The sequence below is a fragment of the Lissotriton vulgaris genome, chromosome 3_1 (assembly GCF_964263255.1).
Source record: "Lissotriton vulgaris chromosome 3_1, aLisVul1.2, whole genome shotgun sequence".
In the NCBI taxonomy this organism is placed as follows: domain Eukaryota; kingdom Metazoa; phylum Chordata; class Amphibia; order Caudata; family Salamandridae; genus Lissotriton; species Lissotriton vulgaris.
The window spans coordinates 1,957,931,899-1,957,959,077 of NC_141689.1; the positions used below are offsets into that span (position 1 = coordinate 1,957,931,899).

The 27,179-nt window shown below is 43.4% G+C and overlaps 1 protein-coding gene across 2 annotated transcripts in view; it reads left to right on the forward strand.

The window, feature by feature from the left end:
- GALNT7 (polypeptide N-acetylgalactosaminyltransferase 7) overlaps nucleotides 1-27,179 on the forward strand; it is a 579,585-nt gene that overhangs the window by 387,232 nt on the left and 165,174 nt on the right. Inside the window, exons 5-6 of one of the 2 annotated variants that reach the window (XM_086962435.1) lie at nucleotides 13,747-13,826; nucleotides 26,884-27,066. In XM_086962435.1, the coding sequence (XP_086818561.1) occupies nucleotides 13,747-13,826; nucleotides 26,884-27,066 (263 nt within the window). The remainder of the gene's footprint in view (nucleotides 1-13,746; nucleotides 13,827-26,883; nucleotides 27,067-27,179) is intronic. The other variant, XM_086962434.1, reaches the window with a different exon arrangement.

Here is a 27,179-nt window from a genome sequence, read left to right on the forward strand (position 1 = left end):
GTGGGCCGATGACCATTGATCTCAAGTATACATACCCTTTAACATGCTACCAGCACAATTGGCTATCCATGTTCACTGTACATAGAATATTACTGTATTTTAATTAGGGTTCCCTGTTTTCCGATTTTACTGATTTCTACAGATAAATACAGACAGAAAACACTGTGGTTTCCTGCCTGTATTTATTTAAAAAAATGGAAAAACACAGATAATTTAGATTCTTTTGAGTGATTCACCATGCTGATATTAATGGCTTTCAGACTAGTAGCTGTACATAATGACAGCATGGGGAGCTCAATGAGATGTACTTAAATTACTGCATATCTGAACATGTATATGTCATTACACTATGTTTTTAATGTGGGTTTATTATTTTATTATTTTTGTCTGTTTAATGTGCTAAAACCTGACAGGCATCGAAGTATGAGTCTACATTTACCCGTTAAATAAATACAGAAATATACGAATTATCCCCTCATCTATTTACAAAACACAAAATAAATATGGATAAATACCAATAAGATAGCTAAAAAATTAATATGGATAAATAGAGACGGACATGTTCCAAAAATAAATACCATAAAACCGGGAGCCCTTATTTGAATTAATGTTGCCACCCTTCCAGACCCTGAAGTCTATCTTAAGTGTCAAAGTACTCTGTATTTCCACCTCCATTGAACGGGCATTTGTTGCCTTTCGTCTGTTTTTCCCGAAGGTGAAGGCACTTTGTATTGGCTTTCTCGGGGGACTAGTTTTTACAGATACCATTGACGTTCCACTTCATATGTGTCATCATTGATTGCTTCATGATGACAAACAGTGACTACCTCTGTTTACTATGCCTACTGGTAGCCTTTTCATGGTTGGTTCCCCATACAGCCAATGTCTCTGTTAGTGCTTCAGTTAATTCCAGAACGTTGAACTTCCCCATCTACCTCCTGTGCTCATGCACTGGACTTTTTACTGCCCACCAACTTTATCAATATTGGTTATTGAGCTAGTGAGCACTCAAAACTATCCATACCAGAAAAGATGACTTACTTTGTTAGAAACAGAAAGAATGTTTTTGAGGTATTTGGGAAAACGTTTTGGGACTGTATAATTGCCTTGGTCGTTGTTCTATATATTGTTGTGTCCTTATGTCTACTTAATGCATGCTATGCGGTAAGAATGAAATCTGTTGTCAGTATTTAAAATGATAAACTTACAGCTTTCTGTGCTATTGTTTTTCCAGATGTATTATAGAACTCTTCAATAAAAAAAGCAAAAGGATGCTTGAAGATGCTTTTTTAGGTCTCGCCAACAACCAGCAGTTTGTTGGTGAAGACTTACGGTGTCTAGTACATTAAAATGTATATAAACATAGTGGGCTTTGGGATGGCTTTCGTGTCTGTTTCATTTTCCTACTTCATGTTCAAGCAATATACTTTTATCCAAGATCTTTCCAGTTTTTTGCAATGCTTATTGAAGGCCCTATGTTCCTCGTTGAACCAGGGGGTGCAAGGGAGTCTACTGCTGGAATTAGCAAACCTTTGCTCTTTCAAGTGTTCACCATATGCAACAGCCAGGAGTTAACCACCTCAGTGTCTGACTAACATCCCCACTCATCGGGGATGGATTTCTCAAGGACAGACGATATGTTGCAGCTAGAGACTTTGGATCAGTTCCTATAAGGCAAGGAGGGCACACATCTTCTGCCTAAAGGAACCGGGGCAATATTCCAGGCAAAATAAAAGAGAGCTCGGTCAGACCACTCAGTTGTACTAATCTCAATAATATTTACAGGGCAATTACAGAATATAGGTTCAAAGATATGACCAGCAGAGTGTGTGGTTGATTAACAAATTGACTCTGATTCCAAGCAGCTATGTTATTGAGTAAAAGTTTGGCTTGAGGGTAAAAAGAATTATCCAAATGTAAATTCAAGTCGCCTAAAACTATGTAATTAGAAAATTGAAGGAGATATTTGGATAGACTCTCATTCACAGAGGATAGACATTTTTCTGCCAAAACTAACGAGCATTGGCCAAACCAATAGCTACCTACTCCTTTTTACAAATTGGACTCATTGACTTTGCCAAGGCTTGTTCCAGACTTGATTCCACATTTCTCCACTCTAACTGCTATGCGTGCACTAAGTTGTTGTTCTTTGACTATATTGAGTAAATAACCTAGATATTTGGTTTGTCATTTAATACTTACTACAGTTGCTTAATCTTGAAAATTACTCGCTAAACCTTTATCTCTTCATTTTAATATTTCATCCCTACTAATAGGGCTCTTCATTTGTAACGACCTGTTTCCCCTCATGGTTACATTACAATATGAACTATATAGATTCTGAGGTCTGGCATGCACATTAGTTCTTTCAGTCTCTATCTTTTAGTAGAAGCTGTATATGTATATGTGTATGTGTCTACATATAGCCAGAGGTGAATCCACATAAGACATAACTGTGCTAAGTTGAATACACTGTGGCAAAATACTTAAAAAATATTAAGATGTGAATAATGAATGATTCCCGTTTACGAATAAGGTCCCACTTGCTGAAATAGGCACTTGCCCTAAAAAACTGTGAAATATTGCGTTAACGCTTTTAACATGAAAACTGCACTTGCACTTTAAACATTGTAATTGCTCTTATGAGTAATACTATTATGTTTTGCTCATTTTCATTTTGCAATCGTGACATTTACCCACATGCAAATCAAATTGAAAGCGGGGAAACAAATGTTTGCATTCATGTTACATCTTTCTTAAAGGCATTTTAAATGTGTTAAAATGACCGCTGTATTCGCATATAACTATATGTCTCACTGTGAGTCCTTCTACTGTTTCCACTGTGTTTTGCATGCACTAAAGGGAGGGCTCTGGACAACGCAAAAACATCGTGATCAAGGGAGCCTGACTCCCAAAACGCGTTGATGACATTGCTTTAATAAATAAATAAGCCTATGGAACGATGCTCGTGAGTGCCTGGATGTTTTCAGCCCGAGATTAATTGGAACTGAAATCCTATTCCTGATATATATATATATATATATATATATATATATATATATATATATATATATATATATATATATATATATATATATATATCCTACTGGCGGTCGCCAGTAGGTAGTTATAGTCAGGATTATTTTCAATACAAAATCTCAACATTCTATTGTGAATAACTTTGGCGCCGGTTGAGAAATCTACCTGAAAATGTCCTCAAATTTGCCTTGTGGCGCCCTGGTCCTTCCCTGAAAGTTTCGGGGCGATTTGTCAAGCGGGGGCCGAGATAAAAGGGGGGTCCCAAAACGTGTTTTCCCCATGTTAATTTCCATAGGGCGGTCGACCTCACTTTTAGCCCGAATGGCTGAATGGATTTCCACCAAACTTGGCAAAATTGTAGGGACTGGTAGCCCGATGTGCCTTTGCTATGTCTCAAGACATGTGCTCCAGTGGATTTTGAGTAATTTAGGTTCAAAACAATATATACATCTATAAGCGCTCCCCGGTACGCGCACCGGGGCGCTAACCAGCGCGCTACGCGAGTTCGCGCAAGGAAAGCTGATTGGCTCTCGAGTGTCTGTCAACATTCCAAGCAGTCCGGAGCGGCCGCCATCTTGTGTCTCGGTAGGATCGAGACACAAGAGGTGGCAAAAACAAAGGGGGAAATGACCATAAGGGGGCAGAGTAGACCCCCCTTGACCCCCTAGGTTTGATGTGGGGGCTATAAAAGGGCCCCGCGGGTAAAAAAAAAAAAAAAAAGAATTATTTGCGCGGGGGGAGCGCCCGGTACGCGCACCGCGGAGCGTACCGGGAACCTTTTTTAAAAAATTGGAGGTAGTTCTAAAAAGAACTATTTTTTTTCTTTTTGTTATTTTATATTTTTTTAATGTTTTTTGATCATTTTGTACTTTTTTGTCTTTTATGAACTATTTTATATATTTTTTTGTTCTTTTTATGGGGAGAAACAAAAAACAGGGAATTGAAAATGGCTCAACTGGAGCAAAAAAAAATCAGGAAAGAATTAGGGTTTTTTGGGGCAATTGTGGTTGTCACCAGCAAGGAGGATGAGCTTTATGCTCTGTTCACCATAGGAGATGGTCTTACCACAAAAAATACATGTGATTCTGAATCCCCCAAACCGTGGTTGTATGCAATGGATTGTCTCCCTTGTCTCTGGTCCCGATGGAGTTGGTTGCCTTCTTTTGGAGGTGGTGGTTGAAGATTGGGGAGGGTTACTGGCCAGTTCTCTCACCTCTGCGGCAGCATAGTTGTTTGGATGCTTGCGCTGCATGTGTCTAATCATGGTATTATTACCAAATGAATATTTTTTGTTAGGGTACCCCCTTGAAAGTTCCATGCCACAGATTAGGCAAGTCACCTTGGGCGCAATGACTTTCTTCTTGCCCTCTGGGATAGAAAAAAACTCCTATACAATGTGCTGCCTTGGCTTGTATGGGGTATTGTCTTCTGGCAGCCACCTTATCCCCTCCTCCTCTTCTTGACCACCAATGTAATGTTGTGGTGGTCCTCTTGGTGGTGGTGGTGGTGGTGGTGGTGGTGGTGCAGATGCAGATGCTCCAGCTGCTGCTGCTACTGTAGCCATTTTAAAGTACAAAATATTTCTGTGAGATCTCCAAACAGGTCTTCCTCAGTCAAAGGACAAAGTCAGAATCAGGAAAAAAGGTGGGGTCTTTCATCATTTGGAAAAAAAAACTGTCCTGAACCAATGAAAAGTGTTATTTTCAGGTCACATGACCTGGGCTTTCATCATTTAGAAACCAAAACTGTTCTGCACCAATAAAAAGTGTTATTTTTAGGTCACATGACCCGACGCGCGCCCGGGGGCGCGCCACTGGGCGCGTCGCGTAAGCGCGTCAGATGATTACGTTGCGCGATCGTATTCACTCGAGTATTTCCGGGTGCGCTTACGCCGTGCGCTACGCGATACGTCATGATGTTTTCGTTCGCGGTACGCTCGCCGGTGCACGACCCGGGGCGCTCCGAAAAAATGCGCTTTCCAGTGCGCACACCGGGGCACGCACCGTGAGCGCACCAGGGCAAAAAAAAAATAGTATTATATAAATATACAATATAGGATTCATTATAAAAAATATTACATTTCATAGGTTTGAGGCCCTATATATAGTTAGGAATTAACATTTAAAAAACCTATGAAATTCACTGAAAAAAACATAGGTTTCACACCAGTTATAGTTAGGAATTAGCATTTAAAAAACCTATTAAATTCAATGAAAAAACCATAGGTTTCACACCAGTTATAGTTAGCTGGAAATTTTACTGACATAAAACCATAGAAATTCCAACGTTATAGTTAGTTGGACTCACTATAACAAGTGCGCCTGCAATGCACTGCTGATGACGTTGCATATTACATCACTCATGACATCGTCAGTGACATCACTCATGACACTATCCTTGTGACAGAGTGACAGACCTCCTTTTAGTGTAATGTTATCCTTGAAATAGATATTCAAAAATAGAAACTAACATTTTCAAAAAAATGGAGATACCCATACCAGTTACAACAACCAATTCAGTAATTCCACCATCTATAACCACATACCTGCGGCGGCTATTCCGCCGCAGCGCTAAGTGGGCAGGGCGGCCGCGCAGGGGCCGCCTGCTGGTGACAGAACCGCTCCGTCACCAGCCGCGGTTGGGCTGTGCTTGTGACGGAGCGGTTCCATCATGGCCCCGCCTGCTCAATAGAACGCACCACGCAGGCACGAAATCAGCGCCTTGCAGGCGCGGCGGCAGGGCCATGACAGAACCGCTCCGTCATCAGCATAGCCCAACCGCAGCTGATGACGGAGCGGTTCCGTCATCAGCATCGAACCGGATATACACATCCACTCATTTACCAACAGTTCTATATAGTCACTCATACATATACTCACTCATCATATGTAGTGATACATCTATACATCCTGTTATATACCGACAGTCATCCAACAGTTACTCACATACATACTCACACATGCAAATAAATTATTGAACATCAATTTATTTGCATATAAAACTATACACACACTACCTCTTTACTTCTAAGGAAACTTACACATACTTACTCTCTTAAACAATCATTTATATAAACATATACTTATTTAAACAGGAACTCCAATCTCTTACTCTCACATATACTCACTTATGTACATCAAAACTCACATACACTAGAATAAAATATATGTCGTTACTAAAAAACACAATAGTGAGACAGTCATTCACTCACTAACACACACATATGCACACTCATCCACTCATACAGTCCTGCACATATGCTGTCTTCAAAACACATACAAACAGTGAGTCAGTCACCAACCCATGCAGCTACTTATACACAAAGTGAAACACTGATACATATATTTCAATATTTAAAAGTTACTCGCTAATATATGTATTCAATAAAATACACTTAATAAAGCAGTTAACCAATCATTTAAAAAAAAAAAACATCCATTTACACACTTATTTAACCATTTATTCTTCCATCAACGTTTACAAATACAAATATTAAACATTAATTTTAAAGAAAGACACACATTCACTGACTGGTGTCATCAGTGATGTCATGAGTGATGTCACTGACGATGTCATGAGTGATGTAATATGTGACGTCATCAGCAGTGCATTGCAGGCGCGCTTGTTATAGTGAGTCCAACTGATTGGAGGGTGAGAGGCACTTGTGGGAAGATGGCGGCCGCGCTGAGTGGCTGAGCAGCAGCGGAGTGGGAGCGAGGACACGGATTTCTGGATGGAGCTTCCTTAGCTATCGGACTGCCGCGTAATTAATTCTCTCCGACGGAGACGGAGAGTAGATGCTGGCTTACCGACTACTGCTGGTGACTCCCGCTGTGCTCCGACGGCTTGTGGCGACGGGTGCTGTGCTCTGCCTGCAATCGGTGCCGGAGTTGGTTGGCTGCGGAGCTGCCTGTGGAGTACACGGAGGCAGGGGGCGGAGCAAACCCAGTGCATGCACGGTCGTCCTCGGTGAGAGAGGGACGCCGTGCCTGTTTGCAAGAAGCAGAAGGGGGAAGGCGCTCTGTTTCAGGGCGATACATTGTAGCAGCGAAATGGGTCCCAAAGCCAACAATGTCGGGAAGGCTTCTAAAAAGAAGAATGCAGGTGAAAATGCAGGCGGAACCGAGGAAATCATTGATGATAGCTCTGGACGGGTTCAAGAGCCGGTAGCGATGTCAAAAGGCACAACACCAGGGCAAGCTCCACCCCCAGTGAAGAAGAAGGAGATCAAGACGGCAGCGGTTAGGACTCGCCAGAACACCGCCATTACTGCAAACATCAGCATTGTAGAGATGCTACGAGGCGGTAAGGAGAAAGGGGGAAACTGCCTACTGAATCAGAAATGGCAGCAACTGATGTATTTGAAGCATCGGGACGTGCACTGGGGGGCGAGACATTGCAAGGTATTCAAGATAACCCCCAGGGCCAGGAAGTAAGACCAAGAGACATAGTAATAACTGCAGTTGATGTACCTGATGTACCTGATGTAGCTGAGGAGAATATAATGCAGAACGCCCAAGATGTTCATGAGGGCAAGGAAGTCAGAGCATTAAAGCAGGATTGTACTAATGGATCTGCTGAACTGGGTTTCTCTGGCTCGAAAAAGGCAACAATGACTGTGGTCATGGGCGCATCTGAGACGGATGCTATCGCCACAGATGTAACAATGACTCGAGCGGGAGGCCTATCTAACCTGCCTACAGATCTTACTCCAGTTAAAAATAACACGCAAGTAGCTACTCCTGAGGTTATTGCTGACTCAGATCGGGTAATACAGATGGAGCAACAAGAGACCACGGAAAGCAGCACCAGCAAAAGGCAAGAGGGAATTGAGGCTATTCCTCCTGTAGCTAACATTACGCTCAATACAACACTCTTACTGAGCAGTTGGAGGCAACGAGTAACACTGAAAGTGAGAAGACGTCTAGTGAGTGTTTCCACTCGGTGGCCGAGGAGGCAGATTGGTCAGAAGAAGAGGGGGGAAACAGCTCAGATATAGACGGCAGTAATTTAGAGTCAGACACTGATCCAGAGGAGGATATCCCTACCACTATAGCGAAACCAGCAGTCTCCTTCAAAAAAAGCGAGCAAAGGGGGTTAACCTGGGATCACTCACCCACTACCTTGCTCCAGGGGTCACCGAGCCTAACTCAGGATTTCGAATCTACCCAACGCTCTATGTTGGAAGCAATCCACCAGGAAATCATTGCGCATCGGGAAGAGACCAGGCAGGACAATCGTAAAACCCAAGCGGCTATGAGGAAGATTAAGACTGTCGTGAGGAAACTTTCAAAGGCATGTGCGACAGTGGACGATAGAGTTTCAAATCTTGTAGAAAGAGTGGTTTCCACTGAAGCTGAATCTGTGGCTGCCACCAGTAAGGTGGAATCATATGGGGCACAAGCTGAGGACATACAATGGAAGCTCGAGGACCTTGAAAACAGGCTTAGGAGAAATAACCTTAGGGTCTTGGGAGTTCCGGAGGGTCTGGAGGGGGGGACGTGCGGGCCTTCATTGTGAAAGTTTTTGCTAAAGTATTTCCTGAATTGGAGAGCTGGTGTTGGGATTCAGAGGTTCAGCGAGCGCATAGAACTCCGTTTAAGAGAAATCGAAATTTCAGGGAAGGAGATAAACCTAGGGCAATTTTGATTTTCCTGGGGAATTTCCTTTTGTGCCAGTCTATAGCAGAGAAGGCTAGACCAGACGCCAAGAGAACCTTTGAGGGGTTTTCATTTTTTGTCAGACCCGATTTCTGCCACGTGACGGTGGAAAGGCGTTGGAGGTTACGACAATTGATTAAACCTTTTCAGGACAAAAAAGTTCAAGTCTATCTCATTAACCCAGCCCAACTCAAGATAATTCATCATGGAAAGACCTTATATTTTTCATCAGAAATTAAGGCTAAAGAATTTTTAAACTCTATATAGATCTCAGCCTGTGGATTCATTGTCCTGCAGTATGGTGCTGGGGAGGGGGTAGATAGACAGCTATTAGTATGTATTAGTAGGTACCTAGAAACGAAATTAGCTGATACTTGTGAACGTATACTGAAGGGTCTAGGTATTGCAAGGTTGTTTTCATGGTTTAGGCAATGAAGTGAATTGTTAACCAAGGTATTCCGTTGTATTAAGCTGATTTGTATCTGGATCTAGGAAATATGAGCTCTGTGGTCAAGCCCAATTGGGGCTACTAGCGGTTTAAATTCAGTCCTCGCTCCAACGCTGCTCCCATCATATGCACAGACTTTGTCTGAGCACCCCACAGATGTGGGCATGCGGCCAGGGGGCCAGTAGGGGAGGGGGGTGGGGTGCATGGGGAAAGAGGGTGGGGAGGGTCGGGGGGGTGTGGGAGCAAATAAAAAAGAGTACGTGTAACTAATTTACATATAAATTTAAGTCGAAAAGGACAAATGAAGAAATGCTGTAATTCTGCCTCAAGAAAGTTATTTTGTTGTTTAAGAAGCTGGGAAGGGATGGTCCAGGAAAATGCCTAAACTTAAGATAGGTTCTATAAATATTAACGGTCTGAACAATTGGAAAAAGAGGCTCAGATTCGAGGAATACCTTAAAGCAATAGATATAGATATTTTGGCAATACAAGAGACTCATCTGCCATGGAAGAAGCACTGGCTTAAGTTAAAAGGGTTTGAGATTCTGTCCTGTACCTCTCAAACATCTACCATAAGGGGTGTGGCTATTATTGGAAAGGTGGGCCTCGGTGGAGCTAAGCGCTGTAAGGCAGATGCCCTCGGTAGGTGGGCTATATGTGAATTGAACTTGGGTTGTACTATTTGTTCAATCTATGGAGCTAACTCGGATGATCCTGGCATTTTTGATTCTATCGAGAAGGAATTGATAGACTGGCCAGCCCCAGTAATAATCTGTGGAGATTGCAATATTTCGGCAGACTTTACTAATGATATACCATACACCGGACGTAAACCTAGGGTATATAGAGCCATATCTGCGTTATTGTCATCATATGGGCTAAGAGATGTCTGGGGCAATAAGGAACCATTGGATACTGGGTTTACTTATTTTTCTCACCCTTTCAACAAATATTGTAAATTAGACTACTTCTTTGTTTCAGCCACAGAAATAAATAAGGTTAAAATTAATAAACTCCCAATGATAATGTCTGATCATAGCCCCTTGGTAATGACAATGGATATTAACCGACCTGCAAAAGGACCAAGACCATGGACTTTCGATAGGAAATTGCTAACTGACAGTGCCTATATTGAATATATCAGAAATTGGTCAAGGGCTTTTTTCGATGCCAACAGATATAGTGCGTCTAGGGGGGTAGTTTGGGACACTTATAAGGCCGGGTTAAGAGGGGAAACTATTAGTTATACTACTAGACAATGGAAAAGAACTAAGCTGGAAAGGGAGCTATTACTGGAAAGTTTGATTAATGCCGAAAGGCAACACCAAAGGGATATAAGTCAGGGGCGGCAAGGATTGGAAACTCTCGGGAGGATTAATGCCATAAAAGCGGGTATACAGATTCAACTGGCTAAAAAATCTGCAGCGGAATATCACACAAACAGAACTAGGTTGTATGAGACTGGGGAACAGGCTGGAAGGGCATTAGCGCTGCGTATTAAACAAGCTACGTCAAAAAACATAATTTCAAAAATAGAGGAACAAGGGAGAGTATATGAGGAGCCTGCCGAAATCTTGGAGGTTTTCAGAAGGTTTTATCAAGATCTATACCAGGAGGAGGTGGTAATAGATACTCCAATGAACAGCTGGGAAAGTATAGGTCAAAAATTGGGTCAGCAGGAGAGGGAGGAGTTGGAACAGGCTATAACCATCGAGGAGGTAATAGGTGGATTGCAAGGTCTGGCAGCAGGGAAGGCTGTGGGCCCGGATGGATTACCAATAGAAATATACAAATGCTTGCGGGAGGAAATATCCCCTCTTCTCTTGGACTTATTTAATGGGATTATGATTACTGGCAAGATACCCGAGTCATGGAAGGGTACCAATATCGTGGTGTTCCACAAAAAGGGTAAGCCCAAAGAAAATCCAGGGTCTTACAGGCCTATCTCCCTTATTAATGCGGATAATAAGCTGTATGCCAAGATATTGGCTACTCGTCTTGGGAGGATCATCGCGGCCCTGGTTTCACCTTGGCAGCATGGGTTCATCCCGGGAAGAGATACGACGAATCATATCAAAAGAGCGATTACTATTTTTGATATTTGTGCTGCCGGGGGGGAAGGAGCTGCGATGATCCTCCTAGATGCAGAAAAAGCATTTGACCGGGTGAGGTGGTCTTTTCTATGGAAGGTTTTAGAGGGGAGGGGGTTTGGGCCAAGGTTTCGACAGGCCATACAAGCAATGTATTCTACTCCCTCAGCTAAGATTCAGCTGATGGGTGGGAGCTCTGGAGAAATTAATATAACGAGAGGCACTCGGCAGGGTTGCCCCTGCTCTCCTATCTTATTTGCCCTGTATATAGACCCATTAATTACACAGATATTATCCAATATAAAGATACAACCAGTAATTATAAAAGGATTCCAAACAAAATTGCTTGCATATGCAGATGATTTAGCTATTATTACGAACGATCCGGAATCTGCTATGAGGGAAATTGTCAGCTTGACAAATTTGTTTGGGAAATTTTCAGGATACCGACTGAATGAAGCTAAGACCCAAATTCTTTGTTCTAAGAATATAACAAAAAAGGATGCTAGGTATGTTAATTCAGTAGTGTATCTTGGTATAACACTCAATTCACAATCAGGGCACATAATTGGAGATAATTTTACACCCCTCCTGAAATCAATGGAACAAGAGCTGAGGAGATTGAATACACTTCATTTATCAATAATAGGCAGGGCTAACGTCATTAAAATGACTATGTTTCCTAAGATTCTGTATAAACTTAGATCTATCCCATTCAAATTAGAAGATAAAATAATAAAGGAAATTGAAGCGATTTTTATGAAATTCCTGTGGCAATATGGCAAGATTAGAAGATCAAACAAATATATGTCTTTACCTCAGGAAAGGGGAGGGTTAGGTATGCCTAATATCAGGAATTACCACTGGTCCTGCCTCCTTACAGAAATGGCAATCCTCTTCGATCAGGAGAAGGTGACTCAGGAAGGGGGCCCTGATGATATTCCATCGATATTTCAATTGGGTGATCAAGCATTTGGGATTCTTTTGAGAAAAACGGAAAGAAGGTATTACAAGAAATCACGATACAAAATACTTGAGGGTATAGCTGGGATCTGGGCATCTGTGCAAAAAGTAATGGGGATTCCAAGGTATAACCACCATACTCCTTTATGGAACTCCGGTCTCTTTCCAAACCTATGCATGGATGGATCTTGGAGACACTGGGAGCAACAAGGCATTGTAACACTTGGACAAATAATGGTGAAGGATACATGCAGATCACTGTCTGATTTAAGGCTACGATATACACTGCAGGAAGGGCAGGAATATAAATACCTTCAGGTGGTAAACACAATTAGATCAGTAAGACCACAAATTATTATGGGGGAAATAAGTACTCTATTGGATTATCTGAAGGGAGGTGGGCGTAAAATTAATGGACTTTATAAAATCCTTATGGAAAGTTCCCCAGATGACATGCTTAAGATCGAGGCAGCCTGGGCTGAGAAATTGGTGGACCCAGAGATTGATTTAGATAGAGCTCTTACTTTTGATAAGAGATTTCTGCGCTCCTCTAACCTTAAAGCTCAACATTTTAAAGCCCTATTTAATTTGTATTATACTCCATCTAAGTTGTTTGAGTGGGGGATGAGGGCTGATAGCAATTGCCCCAGATGTGGCAGAGGCTCTGCAGACATTGTTCATATGTTCTATGGTTGCGAGAAACTCAACCCTATTAAAACGGAGATATTGGCTTTCTTAGAGGGGCTCCTAGAAGTTAAAATTACCTTATCCCAACCCTATTCATTCTTGGATGTGATATTAATTTAAAATTAAGGATTGAGGAGGAAGCTTTAATTTTTATAGCAGTAGCAGTACTACGGATATTAATAACAGCTGCTTGGAAAGATGTAGAGGCCCCAACATTTCAAATGTGGATATGTAGGCTGTTGGGCATCCATAACATCGAGGGTGCCCTATACGAGCACAAGGGTTTAAAAACAAGAGAGATGGGGTTACGACTGTGGGCACCAGTGGCCAGATGGAGAACTATAAGGATGAGTGGTCAGGGGAATGTGAGCCAAAGTACTGGTTAAGATTTAAAAGGACTCAACTATGAAAGCTTTTCTCCCATTGGATTTTATGTTTTATTTCACATATGTTTATAAATTGTTTAGGCTTACTATTTCTTCGCTATGTAGTATGTTCAAATCTGGAAACAAATGGATTTTGTTTTGTATAATGTATACACGTACTCTAATAAAAAATAAAAAAAAAAGGGAAAAAAAATAAATGTTATAGTGAGTCCAACTAACTATAACGTTGGAATTTCTATGGTTTTATGTCAGTAAAATTTCCAGCTAACTATAACTGGTGTGAAACCTATGGTTTTTTCATTGAATTTAATAGGTTTTTTAAATACTAATTCTTAACTATAACTGGTGTGAAACCTATGTTTTTTTCAGTGAATATATATATATGTATGTATGTGTGTGTGTGTTTGTATTTAATCGCTGGCATCTGTTAACGATAAAAACTGACTATTTTCCGTTTTTATTTTCTCTCTAAGGTTCTGATTTACCTAGATGCTCATTGTGAGGTGGGGATTAACTGGTACGCACCACTCGTAGCACCGATAGCTAAAGACAGGTAATGTGATTTATTTTTTCATCGGTTGTGCTCTTTTGAACAGCTCTTTGACTCGTTAGTATACCTTTGCCTGGATTTTGCCTGCCTGTCTTCTCGGCAGTGCTTCAGAGGCTTGAAAGAGTGGCGTGCGAATATTGGACTGTTCGAAACGGACATTCGAAGAATTTCCCTGAAATGTGCACCCGTCCAAGAGAGCCACCAACGGCTTCAGTGGCTGAGGAGAGCTCGTTGATAAATAGTTTAAAAAAACACTTCCTGCTAAAGCTAGAAACACTTTTCTGCTTTGTAATCTTCAAATGTAGGACGAAGGAAGTTAAGCACACATCTCTGTAGTTGTGCACGGCTATTTTGCAGTATGATAGCCCTGACTAAATGCATTCGTTTTCCGAAGCACAATATCCACACCCGTGCCGCCACTGGCACTAGTGGCATCCCTTTTCCCCTCATTAGTATATCTTTTGAAGCCTTGTTGATTTTAGCTGAGCAGCAATATTTTTGCAAGTAAAAGTTCTTCATTCATTAGTGAATTTGTGTGAGTGATCGTTTGATTGGAAGAATAAATGCAAGAATGAATACATAGGTAGATGATTGTGTGGATTGGGGAGTGCATGAATAGCCAGATGGCTGTATGGATGAGTCCACAGAAGAGTGAATGGTTGAGTGAGGGGATGAGTGAATAGAAGGGTGAATAGGTTTTTATTGATGATTGTGTACATAAATGTTTGAGTGGGTGGGCGAATGGATGTTTAGTTAGATGTATGTCATGGATGGGTGAATAGATAGATGAGTGAGTGTTCTCAATGTTCACTTCTCCTGCAGCAGCCCAGACTGTACATATCATTTCAGAACATTTGTTCATTGATGAAATGACCTCATGCAATAAATGCAATACCGAAATTGAAATTAGCAGCCAACACATTTGCTTTGCTTTATATAAAGGTTTATCCACAACTGGCAACTACCTAGACTTGACATAGACTTCCAACAACAGTGCAATGTGTCCCATGTGAGAGAACCACAAAACAAATATAGAAGACAAATCCTCAAGAAAGACACTGTTTTTCTGAGCCATTACCGAGAGTTAAACTTTTTTGTTATGTTTTTCCATAGTGCTACAAATCTCAAGGAATATCAAAATTGCTGAGTCCTGGTCTAGGACCCTCCCTTTATTTCTTACACTACACAGGACCTCATCTCGAGCTGACTCATCGTTCAGGCTGAGAGCATTCCTAGACCCTTTCTGTCCCTTCCAGGGCTGGACCGTGCTTGTTCGATGCATACACAGCTAATGGTTCAAGTGTGGGAACCATCCTGTGCCAGGCCATAATGCTTCTCAAACCAAGACTCAAAGGACCCTTTAATGTCTGAACCCTACTCACCAGGCAGAGAACCAAGAGCCCACAGACAGACATCCTTCATGGAATTCTCAAGATTGTTCTTCTTACAAAGCTTTGTTCTCTTTATTAAGCTCCCTGCTCCACCCCGATCTTAAGGACACTTCTAGAGATATCATTTGTTGCTGCCTATGTGATAGAGACTTCTAGCTGCAGATTCCTTATCTTAGAATATTCCCAAGTTGTCAGACTGGTCCGGACGTTTTCGAGCGGTACCCCTGCACACCAGTCGATGGTGTCATTCAGCTCAGCATTGTCCGCATCAGAAATTACATGCGTGGCGCCCAAATAGGCATCACACCGACACGTTGACGCCAGTTTTTTCCTTTACGTGCCTCATAGCTGTAATCTGTAAAGAGCTACCCTCAGTCGCTTTTTGACTGTTTTCTTTTTTCTCAACTTTTTGTCAAACTTTTTTCATGAGATTTTCTCTTGACAATATGGCTGCAAACAAACCTGCTGGTTTCATACCTTGTGGTGCCTGTCACAGGCAGCTGTTTATGACAGACCTACACTTTCTTTGTCTGCGGTGCTTGGAGAGGGACTAGGACTCCAAGGCCTGCGAAGACTGCTGCGCCATGCACCGGAAGAGTTGAGGGAGCATCCCCTCAAGATCCTTGCCGCCCGATGTCAGGCGAACCAGCAGTGCTCAAGATCTCGGTCATATGGAAGGCCCCGGGGCTGCTCACAAAGCAGCACCTGGTGGTCTTCATATCATCATCATCTGCAGGGCGCCCATTGTCAGCACTTTAGCCCACACAGGTTTAACTCAGCCCCCAAGCTATTCTCACACCTTAAGTCCGAAATGGGCTGTACAAGAGGTGCTTGGGGTGGCTGAGAGGAGGAGCTGCGGACCAGGTGGTGTCTGCACAAATCAGCTTCGCCGTGATCAGAAGGTGTCACTTATGTAAATTTAAGGGGCCTCGCGCATTCCCTTTTGTCCAGTACCCGAAAATCTTGGGACTGGTCCTGGCACTATGCTAAGCACAGATTTTTAGCCTATGTGTTTTAAGCCATGCCCTTAATTACATCGACCACGCCCCTTTGAGGGACCCCCCCAGGTTTTTCGTCCCGCTTAAAGCCCTGGATTTATGGTTCAGTTCTTGAAGTCGGCCCCTTTGTAAGAAGCTTCTCAAGCTTGTCATCCAGCGAGGAGCCTTCACCATGTATGTGCCTAACACTAAATCCTTGAAGTAGCAGTCAGAACTTTACGTTTGATTCAAGCTCTTTGCTCCCACACATGGAGCACCTGATGCCTTTTGAAATGTATTGTGCATTGTTTTGTGTTTTAATTAAGTCAGGAAGCCTGTTGTTCAATGCATCAGAGTCGTTTGTGAGTGCTAAGTTCTACAGCTGCGTTTTTCAGACACTTTTAAAGGGCTGAGTGTTTGATGATCCAAATGATCCTGGAGTTAGCTGTTTTCTGGACACAATTGAAGTGTTGGGCCTTACTCTTGTGAATCGGGAACCCACCCACCAGGCAGGACATCTATTAGATTGTATCTGTTCCAATTTCTCCAGCCTGACAGCCAAACCCCCCTGTCCTCAGGTATGGACAGACCATTTTTTAATTCCTTTCCATATAGCTGGGATTTGGAAACCCACTATAAACCTCCTAAAATGCAATGATAAAACCTCATACGAAATCCATTCCGGACTGGAAGTCACTAGCCAGCAGACCTGATATTGTTGAAAAACTTAAGAATAGTTTACCAGCCCTTGCCGACTGCACCTCCTCAGACTATCAGATCTTCTGTGATTGGATTGCTGGAGCGGGCACGCTGCTTAAACCATCTAGAAATGAGAATTCTAAACCTAGGAAGACAAAACAAAAATGCCCCTTGGTTTTCATCAACTCTTAAGCTTGAATTAGGCGAAGTGAAAACACTAGAACGGAGGTGGCGTCGTAATTACGACACAGCTGCACGTAACATCTATATAGCAGCGAGACGGAAGTATCACGCAGGAATAAAATCAGCAAAAAAAATACACTATCTACAGGCCATATCTATAGCAGGCCAGGAACAAAAAGCAATCTTTAAGATTGTTAAGGATTTCATGAATCCTTCAGCTCTATCGCAAGAGATTCCTCCATCGCAAGATCTCTGTAACGCGATATCTGATTATTTTGATAACAAAATCCTGACCATTACAAAGACCTTCCCATCGGGAACTACTGCAACGATAGATGCTGAAGAGATAGTGAAGACGACTTCCTCCCCCCGCCTTGATGAGTTCGCCCCAGTTCCCTTGGAGGAAACTGCCAAAGCCATCTTAGCCAGCAAATCGGGTTCCCCTTTTGATCCCTGTCCCCACCCGGTGTTGCATCTTCTAATAGAGATGGTTAATCCAATGATTAACAATATCATCAATTCCTCTCTAGCAACAGCAAGTATCCCTAACGACTGGAAACTGGCAGCTGTTAAGCCACTCCAAAAAAAGGCCCTTGCCGATCCTACTACCCTTTCCAACCTACGCCCGATTTCCTTGTTACCCATTCTATTCAAGCTGACTGAAAAGTTTGTCAACAGTCAACTGACTAACTTTTTGGAGAAGAATAACGTTCTCCATCCTAATCAGTCAGGATTTCGGTCAGAACACTCTACCGAATCAGCCCTATTATACACTGCAGAAACTTTAAGGGCAGCAATTGATCAAGGCAAACAGGCCGTCCTTATCCTACTTGACCTGTCGGCAGCCTTTGATACCGTGTCCCATAACATCTTAGTAGACCGATTGGCTGCCGCAGGGGTAGGAGGACAGGTGTTGGCCTGGTGTAGGAACTTCCTTACCGACAGACGCCAAATAACAGTGCTAGGCCCATATCAATCTGAGGCTAAAAACGTCAGCTCGGGGGTGCCACAGGGCTCTAGTTTGAGCCCTGTTCTTTTCAACCTATATATGGCACCTCTGATGAATCTGATCGCGTCATTCAGGATCAGTTCTATTTCATACGCTGACGACACCCAACTGATTTTGGTGTTGGATAGGGAACGGCCAGGTGCCGAGGAAGACCTTAGAGACTGTCTTGCAGCAACTTTTAAATGGATGACCAACAACCATTTAAAGTGCAACGCCGGAAAAACGGAAATTCTACCTATAGGGAACCACAATCTTTTTTCCCCCACAGCATGCTGGCCATCAGATGCTGAAGTGCCACCCAACACAATTGCATCCGCCCGCAATCTGGGCGTTAAATTTGACAACCACTTATCCTTTAAACCCCAGGCTGTAGAAGTAGCAGGCATGTGCTTTCAAATTATAAAAGCACTTAGGAAGTTCTTTGATCTTCTCCCTCTATCGGCGAGGAAAACTGTTGCAGTAGCCTTAATAAGTTCTAGGCTGGACTATTGTAATGGACTATATGTCGGAGCAAACAAAACCGTTCTCCACAAATTACAGATGGTCCAAAATGCGGCAGCCCGCCTCGTACTGCGTCTGCCCCGTAAATCGTCAGCCTCAGCAGCCTTAAACACTCTACATTGGCTGCCAATAGGGAAAAGAATTCTATTCAAACTTCTGTTAATCACTTTTAGGGCATTCCACCAACGTGGCCCAACCTATTTACGAAATGGGTTTAAAAGATACTATCCAGCGCGTTGTCTGAGATCCGCAAGCCAGAACTTGCTTACTCTTCCTCATTTCAAACTGGCCACAAAGGGTGGCAAATCCCTCTTTGTACTGGGAACTAAAGCCTGGAACAAACTTCCCCCTTCATTGCGATCTTTCTCCCAAGAAGCTCCCTTCAGGAAGGCATTGAAAACTTGGATTTTTTCTTTGCCTGACGCCTTGTGCAGGACCTTAGTGTAATGTGTGTGCAGAAATCAGGACGTCCTTTTCCCTTTCCAACTCCTCCATCTGAGTTGTGTGAGCGCCAAGATACTCCTTGGAGTGGAAGTTGCGCGGTAGAAATGTCCCTTACATTACATTACATGATGGTGTATCCATGTTTAACCTTGGAGTATAAGTTACAAATTCCAACGGAGTTCTCACTGGTGTTTGATCAGTTCAGGATTGTATTCACCAATTTGTAGTGTGTGCAAACCCCCTCCTGCGATTCCTGTTAATATCACTGGCCATGTATAGTCCTCTGAATAGATAACCACTCCCTACCTTTGCACCGCCTCTAGGGCTAGGCGGAACTCGCAGAGTTTCACTCCGCGGAATTCTGCAAAGTTATATGAAAACTTTGCGAGATTCTGCAGTGTTCCGCGAATGGTGGCAAATTGGCACGTCACACTGATTTTGAGCTTTTTCCGCGCTGAAAAATCAGCACAAACGGCACCATGCGGCACGCCAGAGGGCGCTGTTTCTCGAGTTGGTTTTTCTGCCACTCGAGTAGATTTTCTACTCAAACTGCAGCTTTCTCACCGCGAACGGTTGTGACCGCCTGCGTTGAGAAAATCTCTTTGGGTGCCCCTCTAGACCCTGAAATTCGTGCTAGTAGACGCCAATTCTCCCTCGCACCGTTGGCGAGCCATGCACAAGAAAACCCCCATCACGCCGTGGTTGGCAGAATTTAGCCGGAACTCTGCGTTACACGTGTAACGTAGAGTGGCTAAAACTCTGCCAGCGGAGCAGAATTTATCTCCCATCCTACTTTTCTGTCCCATCCTACTTTTCTGTCCCACATTAGCATGTACCTGCACAGTACCGACCGTCAACAAGCAGCTGGCCGCCTTCCTCGAGACGAATGGATCCCTCGACCCCTCACAGTCTGGCTTCCGAGCCAACAACAGCCCCGAGACCGCCCTCATCGCTTCCACCGATGACATCCGAGCCCTGCTGGACAACGGTGAAACAGCGGCCCTCATCCTCCTAGACCTCTCCGCGGCGTTCGACACTGTTTGCCACCGCACCCTAGTGCAGCGCCTCAGCAACATCGGAATCCAGGAGAAGGCACTGGAGTGGATCATCTCCTTCCTCGCTGGAAGGACACAGAGAGTCCGCCTACCACCGTTCAGATCTGCAGCCACGGAAGTCATCTGCGGCGTTCCTCAGGGCTCCTCGCTCAGCCCCACCCTCTTCAACGTCTACATGAGCCCCCTTGCGGCCATCGCACGCCAACACAACCTCAACATCATCTCCTACGCCGACGACACCCAGCTGATCCTCTCCCTGACCAACGACCCCGCCGCCGCCAGAACCAACCTCCACGAAGGGATGAAAGACGTAGCCGAGTGGATGACGACCAGCCGCCTGAAACTGAACTCAGACAAGACGGAAGTCCTCATCCTGGGCTCCTCGCCCTCCGCCTGGGACGACTCCTGGTGGCCCCCCGCCCTGGGCACCGCACCCAAACCGACAGACCACGCACGCAACCTGGGCTTCATCCTGGACTCCTCCCTCTCCATGACCAGACAAGTCAACGCCGTCTCTGCGTCCTGTTTCAACATCCTGCGCATGCTACGGAAGATCTTCCGGTGGATCCCCACCGAGACCAGGAAGACGGTCACCCAGGCCCTCGTCACCAGCCGACTGGACTACGGCAACGCCCTCTACGCCGGAACCACCGCCAAGCTCCAGAAGAGACTCCAGCGGATCCAGAACGCCTCAGCCAGACTCATCCTCGACATCCCCCGACGCAGCCACATCTCCGGACATCTGAGAGACCTGCACTGGCTCCCCGTCAACAAGAGAATCACCTTCCGTCTCCTCACCCACGCACACAAAGCCCTACACGACCAAGGCCCGAGCTACCTCAACAACCGCCTCAACTTCTACGCTCCCAAAAGCCACCTCCGATCGACCAACCACGCCCTCGCCGCCGTCCCCCGCATCCGAAGAGCGACAACAGGAGGAAGGTCCTTCTCCTACCTGGCCGCCAAGACCTGGAACACCCTCCCTCCCGACCTTCGCCTGACCCAAGACCACTTCTCCTTCAGGAAGAAGCTCAAGACCTGGCTGTTCGAGCATTAGCGGCACCCTCCCGGCTAGCCCCCCCCCCCCCCCCCCCCCCCCCCCAAGCGCCTTGATGGATTGATTGAGTATCTCTGAAGCAGCAACGCTTACTGTTCAAAAGCATCGCCTGAGCTCTGGTGCTCTCGGAGACTCAAATCAGGAAGCGGTAATATTTTAACAATGCAACACATGTACTGGGTGTATGGCCCTTCTTGTTAAAAATAATGACTTCCGTGCTCATTCCTAGCATACATCTGTACTCTAGATGCATGTAATTCATATATTGGCTAATTGTTATGAAAAAAGGGAGGGTTGAAACATGATCGTTTCAAAGCCTCAGTCTCTGGAGCATGTTTCAGATGTCTCTTTAAGCCCAGACCACCTTTACTGTCTTGGGTTATTCCAGTTGCAAATCAGCAAGACAAGTCAAATTACCGCTGTAGCGGTGTTGTCATTGGTGTCTTCTAGTCGCAAGTAAACTGTGTGTGACAATGTAGGGCAATGCCTTTCTACCTGATACTCAAGCTCGTTGCCATTGTGATGGGTACACCAACCCATCATTGTGGTTGACCATCAACAAGGCTTTTAAGTGCAGCATCTGTTCATCTCCCCCAATTCACACAGCTGCCTCCTCTACAGAGGAGCTGACATTGCACTGCTTTAAGGGCGATCACGTTACGAAGAGTATACCTGATAAAGAAAGAAGTGACGCAGTCTGTGAAGGACCGATATTTGTTGTTTTCAACCGATTTACTGTAAATTAGCCTTTACATTTCGTCAGAAGGAAACCATTCTAAAATTGTTCACAATTGTCTTTAAATGTTTCAGCAAAGGTGTTGCACCCCCCACTCTGAACAGTGTTTTATTTAATGTACAAGAGCATACACACAATTTTCATTTCAGTATTTCATTGATGTTCTCATTTTGAATTTGTGTAACTTCTCGTATTACCTGGCTCTTATGAATTCCCATGTGGCAGGATTGCATGTTTTTCCACAGATTGTTGCACCAGAATTGAACCGCAATACGAGCCCCCCACAGGAGCAAACATTTTCTAGTGCCCCACCTGACTAATGTAACCTGTCCCTCATAATACAGATCTGCCTTGTAGCACAGTGTTTTATATCACACAAGAAACTGTACTCCCCAGAAAGCATCATACACGTTTTAACATAACATTAACGTCACTATAACTACATGTTACTTTTTGGATTAAGACGCCACCTCGTTTTTTCAGATAAATGAATAATAATTGACATAGCTGTGTTCTGCAGCTTGATGTTTCCAAAGTAGTAACAATTGCTCGATTTCATGATACTGCATTCATGGCTCTCAGAACAGTGAATTGTGAAGTCTGTCCTCCTGAGGTTCAAATTCGAGACCTCGAGACCTGCAGGACATACCAGATCTCAGCAGCGAATGCATAACTCACTCTGCCATCTTCCTGGTTGTCAATCAATTGGTCACCATCTTGTTAAAAAGCTTTTCAATATCCCCAGTATCCTAGACAAAAGTACTGTCTCATATCAATAGACCTACTACTGCCCAACAGAATTCCAAAATTAACTTATAGTTCTCGAGTGTGCCCTAATGCTCGGACATCCACAGAGATTTCAGAGTGTCCAGAATCCAAAAGTAAAAATCTCACCATGTGCAAAGAAAGCTTATTGTGTAGCACATACTTGGCCTCGGAAAAGGTGACAATGCAACCAAATACAGATTCAAGAGACTTCTTCAACACTGGACTTAAGCCTTAAAACCTCACCGCTCCGCAAATGTTCACGCGGTGCCCAGCACAAGGTATTACATAGATATATTTCCAGTCACAGCAAGTCACTTGAGCCCAAGCCGCTTCTTACGGTGAGCCCCATGGCAGAGTAGCGACCCCCAAATATCACCAAAAACAGCCTGTTGGTGCAGCCAGATCCTTCTCTGCTCCAGCGCAATAACCACAGTACTGCGGCTCCAATGTATCAGTGTGTTTATTTAACAAACATCGGCAACAAGTTCTTTAGGAGTTGGATGGTGAAGGTATTTTATTTTTAGAGTTTAGGAGTGGGTAAGGGTATAGGGTGGTAAGAGTAATTTTTAAAAAGGGAAGGAAGGGGTTGGGCGTTCCCCCCCTAATTAAGAAAAATTGTAAAGTTATAATTATTTTGAAAAAGGTGGGGGGGGAGGGGTTTGGTGGGTTTTCTCCTGCCCCCCAAAAATGTAATTTACACAAACACACACCCATATATGTATGTAAATATGGGTTTAACATACCTGAGATATACTTAACTTTTGTTGTAAAGGCATGCATGGTAAAGGGTGTGTGGTAAAGATGTGTTGTAAAGGCGTGGGTTTAAATGTCATAAACCTAAAGACAATCGATTCTGTAGTGATTTAATGATTTGAGTTAAAGTATCGGTCTACATTGCGCTGAGCAGCAGAAGTTTGAAAGCAAAGGGTTGATTCAGAACAATGTATTGCATGTGTCTGGAGGGAGCCTGTTCCACAGCTGGCTACCTTCAGCTGATTCACTAAAGCCTAACATTAAGCAAAGCCTAGAGAGAAAAGTAAAGCACAGAATCCAGTGTTGGCAACCATAGGTGCGTGTCATACAATTCTTCCCTACATGACACAATTAAAAATACCAAGAGATCATTGTATTTAATATCCAGACAGTTCAGGAGGTATCTCTGAACCCCTGGCCACCACAACTCAGTCACATGAAGCAGAACTCCTGTCTTTACCAAGCTATTTTGCTGCATGAAATCTCTTCTAGATTGATATGCTGTTCATAATCCCTCAATAAAGTGGTGAATCCAGAAGTGTTTATAGTAGTCCTTTTTTCTGGGCGTCTACATGGATGAAGTTGTGTAACTGACTTTGACACCATGTACCTGCTTTAAATCTGCTTCAGGTTGCTGCTGGATATAAATACCAAGTAAACAACATAAATATTTGTTCAGAGGATATGAGGTTTCCCTTTTATTGAATTGTATTGTAATTGCATTTGTATAGTGTTTACTTTCCCTGATGAGGCATAGAAGCACTTTCTTGTGAGTAGCATGCCACTCTGGAACAGAAGGTTATTAGTTATTGTTATTAGTCTTCTGCTCTCAAGGAAACCACCCCATGCGTTTACTTCAATTTCTTGTGGTATATTGAATTAATAGGAGCTAGGTGTGACGATTAGTTGGGGTGGTATGTGAGTTCATACAGATGGTTGGTGGGAGGAATGTTTAGGCTAAAGGGGATTACTTCTTTTTTAGGTTTTAGGGATGCCGTTTCAAAAAAGGAGAAGTTGTGATCTATGAGATGTGAGCAATTACCAAAAATACAATCTGCAGGCACATGCATCAAAGCCTTTTGCCATCGCAAACGGTGCGATTTGCAAAAATTGGCCGTTTGCAATCGCAAAATTCGCTTTTATGACACATCAAGGGTCAAGGCCCTCGCAATTTGAGAATTCCCAATTAATTGCGAGTTCTCAAACTACGATTGCATTTAAGTAAAAAAATCTGTGATTTCGCTAATAGTGTGAGCAAATTACCATGAAGTTGAACTTCATGGTAATTTGCAAAAACTTTGATAAATGCACTTTTATGCATTTTTCAAAGTTGCATATTGTGCACACACATGCCCTTAGGGCATGTGTATGCGCAGCATATGTGCACAGATCAATTTCAGGGGTACAACAGGGTGTCCTTTTGACACCCTGGCACCCTTGAAATTGCATTCTCAATTTGCGATTCTCTAATTGAGAACCACAAATTGAGAATGTCTTACAATTCATTCCTATGGGCCTCTAGGCCCATAGGAATGAATGGGGAGGTAGTCCTTAATTGCGACTCGCAATTTGCGACTCGCAGTTAAGGAATGTTTAGAAATTGCTATTTTTTAAGCGATTTCTACATGCATAGGCTTTTGCGATTCCTTAATTGTGATTCCTTAAAAATCGCAATTAAGGAATTGCAAAAGCCAACATTGATGCATGTGCCTGATAGAGAATAAGTTGGACAGTCATGCAAGCTAGAGTAGACTATACTTTGAGAGAGGAGACATGCGGAGGATGGAAGATAAGGAGAGAGTCATTCGATTGAAAGAAAGGAGCGGAAAACAGTCAACCCTATGCTGGTTGTAAAAGGAGGTCATCCATTCTGTGGTCCTATGGATCTGGGGGAGGTGCCTGATGTTGAGAAAGAGTGAGTGGGAATTCGAGATCTGCCCAGATAGACTGCATTACAGTTCCGTCTTTATATGATTAATATTAGGAGATGACAGTTAAGGAGATTTGCCAGGATGAACTGTGCTATAAACATGACTATGTGGATAGGAGTTGCTGTTTGGGACAGACAGTGTGGACCGTGTTCGAGTCCTCAGTGACCAGATGTGTGCAGATCTCTCTCAAGCATTCTCAGACCTGTGTGGCTAGTATTGGTTGGTTTAGTTAGGTATGCTCTCGAGTTGCTAGCAAGGGTCCACAGGACCTTTAATACATTATATGCCTTCCCGTTGAAGATGAGGGATCAGATTGTGAATTGGTGTATGTCATCATATGGTGACACAGATTATATCAGCTTTAGTCCAGGAAGACTGTCAGAAAGACTAGTGTTACTGTCCTCCATCTTGTATCTAGAGGTAGAGTGGGTTGATCCTGGTTCTGGTTTTTTATTTGGGAGTTGACTGCCTTCTTCCTGTGGAATCGGATCATTGTTGTCTGGGACGACAATCTGCCTGGTTTAACTATTGATTGTCTGTCCCTCAGAAGATAGGCTCCTAGAGCACAGTAGGTTGGTGAAGTGATAATAACTTAGAGCCTAGTAGGCCGGCTGTACACACAGCTGATAGGCCTCTATACCTCAGTACCAGTAGTTCTCACTTTTTAGTTGTTTATAGCGGTTTGTACCTAGGTGTGTGAATACCCTAGAGCAGCATTTACCAAACTGTGGTCCCAGCCGGTTTTTGGTAGGTCTCGAAACTCCAAGCAATAAATAAAGATGCCTTTAAATTCTGTATTCATCTTGCCACTTTTGCTGCACTTCAAAGACAGAGGATAAATGTCAGGACATATCTTATTGCAAATTTCAGCGCATGTTTTTAACATGGGAACTTGTGTTTGCAAACCCTCACATTGAAGTGAACAGGATGGTGAGATTGAAAGGCATTTAAACACATTTCAATCAAGTATGACATTTTTTTGGGTTGAAAGAAACTCCAAACTGTTTAACAGAGGAAACCGAGGCAGTGTTAGGAAATGTAGCTTGTTTATAGATCCGTCTTCTGCAGGACTACACCTCTCGAAACCTACAAACTATTCAGTGAACGAGTTTCATCGAACAGACGAATTCGAAATGAGAGGAATATATCACATTTTGATCTGAACAAAACCCCTAATGATTTTGTGATTTGTCACAGTTGGTGTATATGTCAAGAGTCCATGAAATGCAAGCTACTGGTTTTGAAATATAAACATGTTGAGTTTGCATTGCTGTGTGGTCTGCACAGAGTGGCTTCCGCCCTTGTCACTCAGGTCCCCTTAAACTACGCATTACTAACATACTGACGAGGAACGATATTCACAAGGACTTCATCAACTGTAAATGTTCACACACCGATTGCGCATCCAAGATTCTGGAGGAATGTGTCACAAAAAAGAAAAGTTTTGCTTGTGCATGAATCTTACAAAACTCCGGGATATTCCTGGATCACTTGTGGTCTTTCTTTTTGACATTGTATTGTATCCTTATTTCTCCACCTTTCTGTAAATGTTTCAGAACTGCTTGTACTGTACCGCTAATAGATTACATTGATGGGAATGACTATTCCATTGAACCGCAACAAGGTGGGGATGAAGATGGTCATGCCAGAGGGGCCTGGGACTGGAGCATGCTCTGGAAACGGGTGCCATTAAATGACAAGGAGAAAGCCTCGAGAAAGCATAAAACTGAGCCATATCGGTAAAGAGTGTGTTTTTATTTTAAAGTGAATGCTTGTCTAAACCTTTGTGTTTTGTTTTTCCCCTTTTTTTCTCACGTGGCCCCGTCCGTGTGTTGTTTGTGCCGCTCGGATC